General features: G+C 45.8%; 4 protein-coding genes across 4 annotated transcripts; 2 read left to right on the top strand and 2 right to left on the bottom strand.

Moving 5' to 3' along the window:
• Positions 1-4,280: 4,280 nt before the first annotated feature.
• PHALS_03194 (hypothetical protein L917_05240) lies at positions 4,281-6,182 on the top strand (the record flags this gene model as incomplete). Its single annotated transcript, XM_024717466.1, has 2 exons — positions 4,281-5,530; positions 5,603-6,182. The coding sequence occupies 2 exons, from the start codon at positions 4,281-4,283 to the stop codon at positions 6,180-6,182; spliced, it is 1,830 nt and encodes a 609-aa protein (XP_024582962.1).
• A 214-nt stretch (positions 6,183-6,396) lies between these two features.
• Positions 6,397-9,089, top strand: PHALS_03193 (hypothetical protein L916_05358; the record flags this gene model as incomplete). The annotated part of the gene is made up of 4 exons (XM_024717465.1): positions 6,397-6,419; positions 6,560-8,897; positions 8,958-8,975; positions 9,051-9,089. The coding sequence occupies 4 exons, from the start codon at positions 6,397-6,399 to the stop codon at positions 9,087-9,089; spliced, it is 2,418 nt and encodes an 805-aa protein (XP_024582961.1).
• A 93-nt stretch (positions 9,090-9,182) lies between these two features.
• On the bottom strand, positions 9,183-12,203 carry PHALS_03192 (atp-binding cassette superfamily; the record flags this gene model as incomplete). The annotated part of the gene is made up of 1 exon (XM_024717464.1): positions 9,183-12,203. One exon carries the CDS (start codon positions 12,201-12,203, stop codon positions 9,183-9,185), a length of 3,021 nt encoding a protein of 1,006 aa, XP_024582960.1.
• Positions 12,204-12,465: 262 nt separating this feature from the next.
• PHALS_03191 (uncharacterized protein) lies at positions 12,466-14,026 on the bottom strand (the record flags this gene model as incomplete). The annotated part of the gene is made up of 4 exons (XM_024717463.1): positions 12,466-12,486; positions 12,573-12,660; positions 13,787-13,844; positions 13,906-14,026. The coding sequence occupies 4 exons, from the start codon at positions 14,024-14,026 to the stop codon at positions 12,466-12,468; spliced, it is 288 nt and encodes a 95-aa protein (XP_024582959.1).
• Positions 14,027-14,761: the final 735 nt, after the last annotated feature.

Below are 14,761 nucleotides of genomic sequence, written 5' to 3'. Positions count from 1 at the left end.
CGACGCGTCAACATGAATTGTCTAGGTGGTTTGAACACGCCAAGCACATCTTAAAGTTTTTAGACAAACATGAGATATGACATCGCAGCTGCTGACAACGTGAACAACGTCTAAATACATTTACCGTCTGCCGTCGTAGCCGCGTCAAAAAGATACGTCTAGGTAGTTCAAACACGCTGTAGCACCCCTGCAAGCGATTCAAAAAACAGGTGACATGATATTGCAGCTGCTGACAACGTAGCGAACGTCTGGATGCGTTTGCCGTCGTCGCCGCGTCAAAATGAATTGTCTAGGTGGTTTGAATACGCCACGCACATCTTCAAGTACTTAGACATATATCGCAGCTGCTGACAACGTGAACAACGTCTGAATACATTTACCGTGTCCCGTCGTCACCGTGTCAAAAGGATGCTTTGAGTTAGTTCAAACACGCTGTAGTACCACTGCAAGCGATTAAAAAAAGGTGACATGATATTACAGCTGCTGACAACGTGACGAACGTCTGAATGCATTTGCCGTCGTCGACGCGTCAGCATGAATTGTCTAGGTGGTTTTAACACGCCACGCACATCTTCAATACTTGGACAAACATGAGAGATGACATCGCAGCTGCTGACATCGTGACGAACGTCTGGATGGGCTTGCCGTCGTCGGCGCATAAAAATGATGCGTCCATGTGATTTGAACACGCCAAGCACATCTTCAAGAACTTCGACACACATGACATCTCTACTGATGACAACGTGAACAACGTCTGAATACACTATGCCGTCTGCCGTCGTCACCGCGTCAAAATGATGCATTTAGGTAGTTCAGACAAGCTGCAGCACATCTGTAAGCAATTCAAAAATCATGTGGCGTGACGTCGCAGCTGCTGACAACGTGACGAATGTCTGATTACATTTTCCGTCGTCGTGTCAACATGATGCGTCTAGGTGGTTCAAACACGCTGTAGCACCTCTGCAAGCGCTTTAACAACATGTGACATGATATCGCAGCTGCTGACAACGTGTCAAACGTCTGATTGCATTTACCGTCGTCGTCGTATCAACATGATGCGTCTAGGTAGTTCAAACACGCTGTAGCACCTCTGCAAGCGCTTCAAACAACATGTGACATGACATCGCAGCTGCTTACAACGTGACCAACGACTAAATGCGTTTTCCGTCGTCACCACATTAAAATAGTGTGTCTAGTTTGTTCAAGCACGCCACGTCCTCACCGCGTCTTTCTCAGAGAATGGCGTGATGGCGTTCCGTCTTTGCCGGGCATATCTATGTGGTTTGGTGTAAGCCAGGCCGGTTTAATGTGGTAGTGGATGTGCTTTCGCATCGCCCCAACTATAAATTTTGCATGTCACAATGGGTACGTCGGCAAATTAAGGAGGCGATTGGGTCATACGCAACACATGTGTTGTGCTGCCGAGAGCTTTGGAGAGCAAGGAGCTTGAGAAGGCAGATCACGCTCTATCAAAGCGCGCGGTCGCACGCCTGCACCGATATGTACAGTCCAAGGCTTGTTGTATTTAAGCACCGACCCAAATAACAGTGACGCCTTGTGGCGAGGACCTTAAGTACAGAATATCGTACGAGGCGCATAATATTTATTTGGATGACCACCTCGAAAAAAGGTAGATATAATGTTCGAAGAGCGCTATGGTTTGATGTCTCAACATGTATGAGTGGGTCAGACTATACATGCGCACGTAACCGATTAACCCTCGCCGCATGCGGTGGCACCTTAGGCCTGCCTGCCGGATTTGACAGAGCACTGGCATTCTATCAGTATGAGCTTTTTTTGGCTTCAAAACACGCGACTGGTGCTATCGAAATTTTGGGCTTTAAGGACTGTCCGAGCGAGATGGCTGATCTCGCTGCTGTCAGCGATATTGTGCCCGGAGAGAATACTCCGAAGCTATTCCTCGGCACCATGTTTCGCCAAGATGGATTTCAATAGCCATTATAAAGATGAAACCCGCGCTCTCCACCGAATGTTTGTCAGATTATATCCAAGTGCTGAATATAAATCAAACCATCTTCAAGCAAATGGTCAGACGAAATGCTTGACTTGCGTTGTGCAAGATATCATCCGGAGCATTTGTGTGGAGGAATTGCGTTGTGCAAGATATCATCCGGAGCACTTGTGAGGAGGGATTGCGGTGCTACCACTCAAAGAAGTTCGCGATAAATAAAGCAGTACTTGCCCCTACAGGTCTTGCCCTGCGTTACGTAAATGGTGAACATCCGGATGCCTTTGACACCACCATGAAGTGAGTCAGTCTTAGTAGGGGGCAGTCGATCAAAATTGACTTGTTGATCCATCTCGACAACATATCAGTAAATATATATTAACGAGTCTCTCGTCATACGAAATTCAAACGAGGCTATGTTTGAAAGTCAAGACAAACAAAAGCAGCACGCATAGCAGAAATATGCATAGCACACACGAGTAAATTGTGGGGCAGAAATCTTGACTGGATGCAGTCTACTTACTTACAGAAGCGGTCTCCGCTATTCGGAAAACAAGGTTGCGACTGCGCTTCATCGGGTCGTTGCGAAGAAGATATTCTGAGTACCCCTCTCAAAAATGCAAACACATCTAATGTTCTTTGTGGGCATCCCGAAGCCATATCATAACCCCGCTCTTACGTCCAGTCGAGCGCAAAGACTTTTGTTCCAGGGGAAGCAACAATTTCTGCAGCGTCACTGCACTCCTACGCGATTCGAACACGGGGGGTGCCACATGCTCGGCTGTGCGATAACGAATCTCAGAGAGTGAATCCGAGCTATGACTGACCCCAGCTTCGGACACATGTCGTGACTCTTGAAGAGTCGACGTGCCGCCACAAACAAATGAGCACATGAGAGCCAACCGCAGGAGAATCGGTCTCGATCTCGACTGGCACGGCTCAATTTGCAAATTGTGACCAACTCCATGGTTTGGTGGCCCTCTAGGTAGAAGGCATTGTTCACAATACCTAATAAACTCGAAGCAGGAGCTCGAGATCATGAGGTATCACCTTGACGTCCGCTTTGTGCTCAGACGTTTGCAAACTCAAGAATGACACGACGCTACAGGCAGACTTTCCGATTGATGGAGTTGGCTAGTAAAATTCTAGAATCGGTGAGACGGCCATTTTACTTTATTCAGTGCGCATATAAATAAATAGACTTGGCTGCACTTGTAGCACACAGGTTACATTCATCATGGAGGGTAAGGGTTTTGCAAGCGCTGCTGGTCCAAGCGCCCTGGGGAGTGATGACTTCTAAGCTAAAAAAATCTTCTCATTTTGATGTGAGCGAAAGGCCCGCCCGCATAGACGTGTAGGAGCTTCATACCAGCGCGGTAAGTGACTATGGACGGATTACATTACCACGAAGAGTCGATGTAAATTGTGCGCTTGCAGCTTAGCAAGCTGGGCTTCTTGAGCAAATTTCGCTTCGTCGTGGGTCCCGTGGCGGGGCGTCAAAACACTTACCGTCGTTAGAAATGGGTACGGCATCCGATAAATGTGCATCGTGGTAGCTCTGCGATGTGAGTGCCTACTCCGTTGGAAACGGTTAGCCTGGGTATCCTCACCTACTTTTTAAGAGACACTTGTTGTAAAGACGACCTAATATCTGGATGTTATCTGGACGGCTGTTCGCCTTAAAGGGTTGGGACCCGTCATGTTCATAGTCTAGGAGGCTAGAGAAGGTAGAACAAGAAGAAGGCTTCCAATACATTTCAATTGCTTATTTTTTTTTATGGACTTCCAACAGCACGGCAACTTTGTTGCAGCTCTTCACTACTGACTCTCTGAGCTCTGGGTCAACATTCAGTCTGCTCAGATGCTATCCACCAAATGTTGACACAAGGATTAACGGTGACGTGTGCAACGTTAACCTCTAACAGAAACTATCTTTGTAGTAAAGCTATAAATCGCAGTGGAATTGTCCCATACGCTTTATTGCGTAATGACTCTTGCAAGTACTTTCTTACCTTCCAATTGATAGCGTTAGACGTGGATACCACGTTCCACTTACTATTCAGTTGTCCTACTAATCAAGCTACTGATTGGCTGCTAAATCCTACCAAATCTACTTCCAAGATGAACACACGTATCGTATCAGTTCGCATGTGATGCATGAACCCTTTCAGACATCGTGCACATTAAACTCAATAAGTACATAAATATAGAGCTCCTGCTCACTGCGATCAGTCTGCCCACTTGCAATTCGCAGCTAATCACCCCCCATCCTCAAAACCAAATCGGGAAGCAAGCAAATCAGTGCTAGTCGATGGAGGCTAATAACATCGGCACCAGCGTGCATGTGTTTGACGGCTCGACAGACTTTCGTGTGTGGCGCGCGCGTGTCGAGAATGAGCTGATGCGCTACCACCTGCTGGGCTATGTGATGGTGCGCGGTTACGACGGGAGCCAGTCTTTTACATATAATGGGGAGGTCGTGCCGCCCCGCGTGCCCATGGCCCTCGAGGAAGGCGAGCAACAGCAGCCTTCTTTAAAGGAAGAAGCCCCGTGTGATCGTAACACTACTACCCAGCGCGGACGACTTAGTCGCTGGGATGTTTTGGGCGAAAGTGCCGAAGCTAAAGGAATTTTACAACGTTTCTTACACCCAGACGTGGAGTCTGCAATCTTAAACAAGAATATTTACGACAGCTGGATGATGCTTTGTACTCTGTATGGCAATCGCAGTAGTCCTGGAGCTCACAATGTGTACGAAATGCATCGCGTATTATATCACATTCGACTGGGAGACAAGAAAGAAGAACCTGTTACAGAATTTATCACGCGGTGGGAGATGCTTATGCAGCAATATGCACTAGCAACAGGTATTGAGCTGACAGACGCCTTTCGCTCCATCTCATTGACGCAAACACTTCCAAGTGCGTGGATTCCAATGGTATCGTCGTGGAGAGGAACTCGACCATTTGTGCCTTATGTCGAGCTTGTGGAAAAAGTGGTGGCCATCAAAGAACAGATGCAAGCAAAAGTAGAGACATCGAGTGTTCCGAGCTTGGCATCAGGCAAAACATCCCCTTCCTCAACTAACAACTCGACAGACGCGCAAACATCTCAATTAGTAGTGAAAACAGCAGCTGACATGCTCGCAATTGTAGAGCCAGTAGAACAAGGGATGAAAACGCCGATTACTGAAGATATGTCAGTGGAAAAACAAACTACGACATCCAGTGAAAAGCAGCGCGACGAATTACCTGAACAGTGTGCTGACGAGACAACGAGAAGCTCTGATAATTACGCGAGATCAGGCGATAGAACTTCCCCTTTGAGTGACGTGACTACTGGGACAGGCAATACGCTCGACCTTAGGACAGGAGAAATCAGTACTTCGAAGAGAAAGCGTTCAACCAGTCCTCGCAGCCGCAGCATCAGCAAAAAACGAAGCTCAGATCGAGGAGAGAAGTATTCAGGCTCTCGCTCGTATCGGGATTCTAAGAGAAGTGATAGTGATTACGACAAGCGCCACACTCATGACAGGCACAACTCTGAGAGAGGATACGACAAGTACGCTTCTAGTAGCCGCTATGACAGGTCTTCGCGCAACTCACGCAGTCGATATTCTTCAAAATTTGACAGTTTTGAACGTATCGACAGTAATGGCCCTGTCTCGTGCTTCTATTGCCTTAAACTTGGTCATCACATGAAGAATTGCTGGTATTTAAAGGCAGACATCGAGAGCGGGACGACTCACGAGTCGCACAAGAAATATACTTGCGCTGTGACACTTGAAAGAAACGAGTTTATGGTTTGTTGTCTTGAAGCATACATTGATGAGGTCAATCGGGAGCGGGCGGCACGCCGGGCATCCAAGTCAACAGCAAACACGTCGCGTCGCAGTGGCTATGAAATTGCTGAAAGCGCTGAACGCAAATACCGCCCACAGCAGCAGGAGCTCGCACTGCCGCCACCTCCTGGTCAACCACCAATTTTTGCGTTTCGAGATCAGCAACAGTCGTCTAGTAGTACAACCGCAGCCGATTTCCACAAACGCTCACGCAGCGTGTTTCAATCGGCTGAAGGCCGTATTTCGTCGCGTGATCCACGTCTCAATCGCTCGAATAGTGTCTATCGTTCCACTGATGTCACAGAGGAGTTTTCGTCGCGAAAACGTGGTCGCACTCCATCGTTTGAGAGGCAACTACGAGCTTATTACTAAGTGGAATTAGCTCAAGATTACTTTTTTAATTGGTGAATACATTTCGTACTTATCTGTAAGCATTCATATCTGTCAAGGTCTACTAGGAAGGGGGTTGTCACTTAGGGCAGAAGAAGAAGCTACGAGTAGCACGATTCAATCTCGTCAGATAAAATCTCTTGGGTAACAATATAGCAAGGAGAAATCTGCGTCAGTTGGCTGACATTGTGCAGCTATGAAGAAGACAGCGTTGTGGAGGTAAGAGATCAGAACTAGGTACCGTATGGTACTATTTTTTGGGCTGGTGCGCACATTTTTTCGCCACGTGGTTACATAAGTCTAGTACTCACTCGTGCTAACGACTTCTGACTCGTCGTTGCTGTTATAATGGTCTTCAGAAACAACAGCACTACGCTGTCCAATGGTGATAACAGTAGCAATAGCACGTCAACGACTACAACTACAACTACAACTACATCAACAAGTAGTACGAAGTCAGCCAAAGCATCGACTACAAGTCGTACTTCGTCTGGTGCTACATCACTTAATAGTAATCGAGGGAGTCAAGGCAGTCGACGTAGTGCAGGAAGCACTTCACCGGAAGGCGACAAGCTCCCGCCTGGATGGACGCGCAAGGAAAGCAAGTCTCAAAAAGGTCGCTACTATTTCATCTCCCCTGCCGGAAAGACACAATGGGTTCCTCCCGTAACAAAAACTTCGAGCGGTAAGATTAAAAAGGTATTTAATTGGGTGAACGAGGTGGAGATTTGCTTCCAGGAAGGACGACTTGGCGTTAGTTTGCGAGAAGTCCATCAGATGGAGACTATTTTGTACTCGCAGTTCCAGGCAGAAGTGGACGATTTGCCAAAAATAAATGGTAAAGCTGGACCCGCAGAGCTTCATAACTGGAGCGTTAAACCTCACAAACGATTAACAATTGGCATGCGCGTTATCAGCATTGAAGACGTGTCACTGGCTGGGCTTACGTATAAAGAGGTTGTATCAAAGCTGAAACACGCATCTCGACCTGTCCGCATTAAATTCGCAGATGTACAGAAGGGCACAGTGGAGGAAAATGGCGGTCGCAAGTCTGATGGTGAAAAAGTGAATAAGGCGGCTGCTAACAACTCACTTAATACAGGATATGGAAACTCTAGTGCTTACATGCAGCAGAAGCAAGAGTATACGCGTGTGCTTGTGACGGGAGAGCTGCATACCGAGATGTGGACGATCGAAAACAAGAAGCTGTTAAGATCAATATCACGCATGCAGCACAAATGGAGTACAGTGTCGAGTGAATTTGATATCTTGAATGCGAAGCGAATGGAGTTGCGAAAAGAATACGAGAGCCTGAAAAAGGACAAGGAAAAATACCAAACAATGATGAAAAATCTTAAGTTGCAGGAAACTGACGCCATGGAAAATCCAGAACTTGTAAAGGCAAACGAATTGACCCAGCGAAATACCGAACTAAACGATGACATTTCAAAAATGGGGGCTGGCAACAAGCGACTTCGGAAAGAAAGAGACACATTGCAGGCTCAACTCGAGGATTTAGAAAAGCAGCTGGCAAAAGTAGAGCAGACGGACAAGGGTGAAGACGAAGATCGCGCGACAGAAGAAGATATTTTTAATATTGAACCTACGGCGTCGCCGAAGGAACAATTGTCAGCACTGAAGAAAAAGAGGCGTGGACTGGAAGACGAATTGAATAAAGAGCAGCTGAAAGCGAATAAGATCCAGAAGGAGATTGAGCAGCTTACAAAACACTATGCTAGTTTGAGTAAAGAGGAATCGGGCGTGGGTTTACCTACTTCTTTGTCATCTACGTCACATCAAGCGCATGATAATGAGCCGAGTTCGGGTGGGCACCAAGCAAAGACGAGTAACAGTATCGGTTCCAGCAAGCCGAAATCTGAGTTTGCTGAGCTTGAGGCCAAGATACTGGAGCTGCGAAAGAAGCAACGCGCTGTGGTAGATACGCTTTCCAAAGCAGCCCAGGCTGGTGATCAAAAACTTGCGAAAGAGTGTCAGCGAAAGCGTAAAAAAATCAAACACGAGCTTAAGGAAGCGCAGGATGAACTTCACAGGATCAAAACCAAAGGCAAGTCAGGGTCGCCATCATCACGGACTGACTCTTCTGTCAACGAGAAAGCATCAGACGAAAAGATCACGCACTCAAGTCGTCAAACCCCGTCGTCATCTACGAAGAAGTCACGGCAAGACAACTCAAGTCTGTCATCTAATGAAGCGAAAAGCGTGGATACTGCCGCAACTTCTGGCAGTTCACGTGGAAAGCTACCAACATTGAGTGGCTTTTTAGATAAAGGCCCTACAGAATGGGCTGACCGCGGCATCATTAGCGGTATGAAGGCCATGCGGGGCTCACGGGAGCGGTGGTGTATCATCACCCCCGATGGATATCTTAAGTACTACAAGCGGCGTGGTGACTCAGTCGCACGTGGAGAGATTCATTTGGCTGACAAAAGCTTCGAGGTTGTTTGCGAGGACCTCCGACACGGCAAGGAGTTTGTGCTGAGTACAGATGAGCAGCAATCACATTTCTTTACCAAAAGTTCGCAGGAGCTAAACAATTGGGTGAAAACTTTGCGTGCTGCAAACGCCTATTTACTTAAGTCAGCTGCGCCGCCGCTACCACCAGTTCGGTCTCGAGGCGACAAGGATAAATTGACTCACACCGACAAGCAAATCGAAGAATTCAATCTTGACGGGCTAGTAGATGCTTTACCCGAAGATGATGAGCAGTTTTATGGGCGTGCTACACTTGGATTCTAGTGGTGCCTTTCACTTAATGTAATAACTGGTTGTTTTTCTTTATTTTTGAACACATAAATCTGACACTTGATCCTTAAACGTGCTTCACTCCAGGCGCTTGGGGTCCCGCTACGTCAACATGTAAACATGTAAACTACCTTCTAGAAATAGAGAATCTCGCAAGTATTATTTCTAATACATGCAGCCAACCCTCATTGCAAGATACAAGGAATTAAGCAATGCTGTCTAAAGTACAAAGTACTTATTGCGCTCGTCCTCCGACGTCGCAGCTCCACCTCGATTTTCATTTTGAGTCGGATACCAAGGATTCCCACCTTCCGCAGCGTTATTTCCTGCGTCGTCGCTCGTCTTGCGACTTCGGTGAGAGTTACGATTCCCATAGCGGTACCATGAAGTTGTGCCTGCAGAACGATTCCCATCGCCAGCGTCGTGAACCACACGCGAGCTCAAATTCTTTGTAAACTGCTGCAAAGCTAGCGCACTATCTTGCATCTGCGTTGGCTCATCCCCATTAGCACCAATTGTGTCAGCGTTTCTGCGTTGCACTATACCACGACGACGGCTCTTTGCCATCGAGACCATATGCGACATCTCCAGAGGAACATCATCTTCCTCCTCTTCCGGCTTCTCCACTTTGTGAACCATTTCGAAAAAGAGTCCACCTTTTTGAACAAGCGCTTCGTAACGACCCTCTTCTGCTACACGTCCTGCGTTTAAAACCAAAATTTGGTCCGCATTAAGGGCTGTCGACAAGCGATGCGTGACAGAAATGATGGTCATGTTCATCTTGTCCGAAAGACGCTCTAGAGTTGCCACAATTGACGCCTCAGTCTCAGGGTCTAAGGCACTGGTAGCTTCATCAAGCAACAACAAGCTTGGGCGCCGACAAAGGGCACGCGCTAAGCATATACGCTGCGCCTGACCACCACTGAGATTGCACGTAGCGTGCTGACCCACTACTGTTTCGAAGCTATCCTTGAGATTTTTAATAAAATGACACTCGGCTAAACGTGCAGCTTCCTCACAATCAGCATTCGAAGCGCTGATATTACCGTAGCGAATATTGTCGTAAATCGTGCCGTTCAATATACCACCATCTTGGAAAACGACAGCCGTTTGGTCCATAAACGATTTTTTGGAAAAGTTAAATATGTCATGACCATCAAGACGAATGCAGCCACCATCGGCTTCCTGGAACTGCATAAGACATGCCAGCAGCGTACTCTTACCACAACCAGACGGTCCTACAACGCAAGTGTATGATCCACGGGGAATAGTAGCTGTCAACTCGTTGAGGATGTAGTTCTCTGATGACTTGTCATACTTAAATGCAAGCTCTTCAATCCGAAGATCGCGAGTCATCTTAGGAAGTGGTGGCATGTCCTTATCCCCATCGTTTTTGCTACTACTGCTCGAGCCAAGTCCGACAATAATATCATCGACACGTTGCAGACTGCTTGCGTTGCCAATAGCTACACGCATAAACCCACCCAAAACTGTCACAGGGTTTGAAACACGACTCAGCAACGTGATGAAACCAAAGAATTCACCAGAAGACAGCTCTTTGTGCCACACTTTCATCGCCAACGAGGCTGTCATTATGGCTATAAAAATGTACATGGCCGACTCAATGTATATCTGCACGATACTTGACCAAAAGTCCTTCGAGAACTGGCTTTTTCGCAACAAACCACATGTCTTTTTAAAACGCGTAATAAGCGGATCTTGGATTGCGTACGCTCGAACAACTTTCTCGCAGCCAACTGCATTTTGGAACTCAGCCGCAACGTAAGCATTCCTCGAGCCAAACTCTTTCGAGCGCTGAGCAGCAAAACCCTGTGGACCACTAGATAAAAGCATAGCAGTAAACGCAAACGACATAACACCAATACTGGCATCCATATACAAAGCGTATCCAAATCCAAAAACCACAGCCAGCAGCGGATTCAACAAATTCCAAAAGACAGCCTGCCACAATGCATTTACACGCGCCACATCACTCGAAAAAAGATTATTCAAATCACCTTCCGAGCGCTCAGCAAAGAATTGAGTATCTTGACGCAAAATAATGTTTAGTAGTGCTGCTTGCATCGACTCCGTAGCCTTTGAAATCATCTTAGACTGAAAGTAGCCAACCGCATAGTCGCCAAGTACGAACGGCACACAGAGTGCCAACACGCCCATAACTCCAAGTCTAAGTGTCGCTTCATTCGGATTGCCCGAGTCCAACGTGTCAAAAGCATCCGATAACTTGGCTAGGAAAATAGCCAAAGCAGGACTGACTGACGCATTAATGCACACGACGAAGAAGCAGAAAATGAGGTCTGCCATCTGTGTCGACCAGTGCCATAACGTACTGCGAACCACATCCGTAGTACCATATGCCAATGTCGATGATGACGCGTCAATATCACGCAAATGTGACAAGAATTCGGTGGCCGAGAGTGTTGGTGGACGATAATGTAGTGCTCGTTCTAAGAAGTTCATGAGCTCGTCGCGAGTCATATCGCCTTCATCACGACCACAAATGATTACAAGGTCCGTCTCCATCATTTCAATGGACATGGCCGAGATACCAGGGATACGAGCGAGTGATGCACGAAGCGACTCAATACTGATTCGGATATGGTCCCCATTGGTACGAAATTTGTGCAGTTTCTTACTGAAGATTCGTGCTCTGGGCTTAAGAATGAGTCGACAAGCCACGATAGTCAAATAGCCGAGACAAAGCCAATATTCTCGCTCATCCATAACGAACCTTGACCCGAGCAGAAAAACCATAGCCACGAGACAAAGCAAGTCGGCGATATTCGAGTGGGACCGAAAGAGAGCAAGACGAAGACCCAACACACGAATACTCATGTCAATAAAGTAGCAGAGCATCAGTCCTGACGAAAAGAGACGCGAGGCCTTTGCCGTCACTTCGTCATGGAATGTGGCCTTTTGCGTAAACGAAATTGCCAAGACCTGCACAAAAAAGTCGAGAAAAAGCGCAAATGTCTCCGAGTAATGCCATTTACGCGAGTCGATTACTCGAAGATAGAACAAACGGTGGCCATTACCAGGCACACTGCTCGCACCTTTGATGGTGCGAGGGTCGGACGAGTCTGGTAAAGGGCCGCCAATCTTGACAAAGCCGCTGCTGCTATCAGGCGGTACACGCTCAAAATCTGTGGCTTCGCTGCTACTCATTTCCAAGACAGAGTGGTCAGCAATGGACTCGAACCCTGCGGCCTTGGGGTGCATGCACAAAGAAGACGAAAGAAATAGTTAGAGCCGACCGAACCAAGTTCTTTCGCCTATGTTTTGTATGGGAACTGACTTGGCGAAGCTGACGGGTAATTAACGAACTAATTAATCGCGAATTGTCTTAAAACGAAGGAGGGAAGGGGCGCCATACCCACATGTTTTGCAACGTCAGACTGGATATCACGGTTTAACGTTGTGCAGATTGAATTTATAGTAGTTAAGTGAGAAGATCATTTCTCCTCAAATTTACTGTACGGAATCATCGAATTTCCTTCTTCGTCTGGAGGGTGAAAGTATAGAAAACATTTTTCTCAATGAATCACCACAGTATAATAGCTCAAGATGTGCTGTATTAGTATATCTTACCAGCTGTTTAAAGGTAGGAATGACTGCCGCCACACTCTGCGTAACAATTGAATGAATGAACGCTCGATCAATGCAATATTCAAAGCGACTGTATATTGTATGCTTTATTAAAATACTTATATGTCGAAGGACATTTGAACCGCTACCAAAATTATGATTAAATGGTACAATCTTGACACCATTTAATCAGTAAGGCCATGATGTACATGGCCTTTTGAAATGATTACAAGCAGCCAACAATCCCTGAACTTCGGTGGGGTAGAAATATGCGATAGACTGCATTTTGAGGACAAATTTATTCGACTTAGACTCCTTCAAGTATTTAATTCAAAACTCATTTTTAAATTTGAACCTCAACCTTTTCAGCCTTATCGCCAGATTAAAACTTGAAGTGCATAAAATAAATGCAGTCGAAAGGCTAGATAAAAAGATACATGTCGGGGGTCTGGACACCACTTCAAAATAAGTGAGTGGCCACCAATCGTTCAACTGAAGAAGTGATCAGTGGTCATACGGTTTCCAAGACCGCCAATACTGAAAGCAATCAGCGTTAGAGGTCTCTAACGTCAATGCACGCCCTTTCATCGATGTGGATGGCGCTAACAGAGGACAAATTCATCAAAGGTATTACTGTGATGTGATTGAAGATCAAAATTTCCATCGCGTGATACGAGTAGTACTATCACTTGAAATCTCACAAAGGCATGAGAGGAAATAATCCAGAGCTGCACAATTTTATATTAGAAGTGACATAATTCATGATGCAATTCGAACAGAGCATACGACAAAAGTCTGGTCGAATTTAGTAGCACGCTGGAAGGCTACCGATCGAACCGATAATCAGGTAGAAGGAGCTGATGTAGGCTACAGAGCCTTTATTTCTTTATAAAAGCACACGTTTAGGCAATTTTACCTTCTGGCTCGGTGCACTTTCAATCACTTTGAAAATGCAGGACATGTCAGTTCGAATGATTAATCATTGATGAGACAGTAACAAATTATGCGGTCAGTGTTTTTAGACAAAGTGTATCGTGTATCATCATTGCTTATTTAACTTAGGTCTGCCACCACATTTCTGACTTGAGTTTTTACACTCCTCTGCTGTTTAATCGGGGCGAAATGGCAAAGTACGGTGCTATTGAAGTCGCAGTAGGTTCAGCGATTGATCAGCGGACCGGGATCGCAACGACATACATTTAGACCTTGTAATATACATCTGTCGTTTATCTTCCATATGATCTTCGTCAGTTGTTATCGCGCTTGAAGCAATCCCTAGCAATATGACCTGTCAATGATTTTACGGAGTTTGCTTTAAGCTTAATGAGACCCATACTGCACATGGACTTTGTTTTTTCGAGCTGATTTACGTGCTGAAAAATATTCGCGTACAAAGTGTCATTAGTAAGCTGTCCGTCAAAAGTACTTCTACGAAACGCATTAACAAAACCAAACATCGCATAAAAAATCGTTTTTTTTATTAGATTTTCAAGACAAATGTATGATAATTTATTGAAAGCGTCCGTTATTTTTGCAACCGGGTTGTTGTTGTACATCTTCCACAAAGAAAGCTTTGACTCATCGACATTACACAAATGTTAAATTTCTGTATTATTGTGAATATTCAAAAGTACCAAACTTTCGATCTCAGTAAAAAAGATTCCGTGGATGTTAGCCGTGTCAGTCATAAGATATATATTTGGTCTCGTCCAAATCAGATGAATCTTAAAATATGTACTCTTGCAATAGCAAAGCAAACTATCAATGTCAGTCTCCTAAGAGGCTCTCGGTTTCGCTCCTCGTAGGAGAGTACGAGTCCAGCATCAATGCGTTTGTGAATGCGGACTCTGAGACTCTTGGCAAAATGCACGGCAATCTTGCTGCACTTGGTATCACATATAATCAGCTCCACGACCCACCTGGTGCAGGTACACCAGCTTAAGCCACGATGGATCCGCTTGAGGAAGCGTCTTTAGGCCACCGACCTTTCGTTCTTTACAAGAATTGAGTACTAGTGCAGCGGATCGCAATCCGCTGCCTCTCAAAGTACTCAAAGCCTTAACCAAGGCAAACGAACACTTCTGCTCAAAATCGAAATTGATTTTTATTTATATTTTTATCCTAATGTTAAAAGTTTAGATTTTCCTAAATATACTAAATATATATAGTAAAATCTAAACACATGCATAATT

The sequence above is a fragment of the Plasmopara halstedii genome (assembly GCF_900000015.1).
Source record: "Plasmopara halstedii genome assembly, contig: Scaffold_2103, whole genome shotgun sequence".
NCBI lineage: Eukaryota > Oomycota > Peronosporomycetes > Peronosporales > Peronosporaceae > Plasmopara > Plasmopara halstedii.
This window is presented reverse-complemented; position numbering and strand designations above follow the sequence as displayed.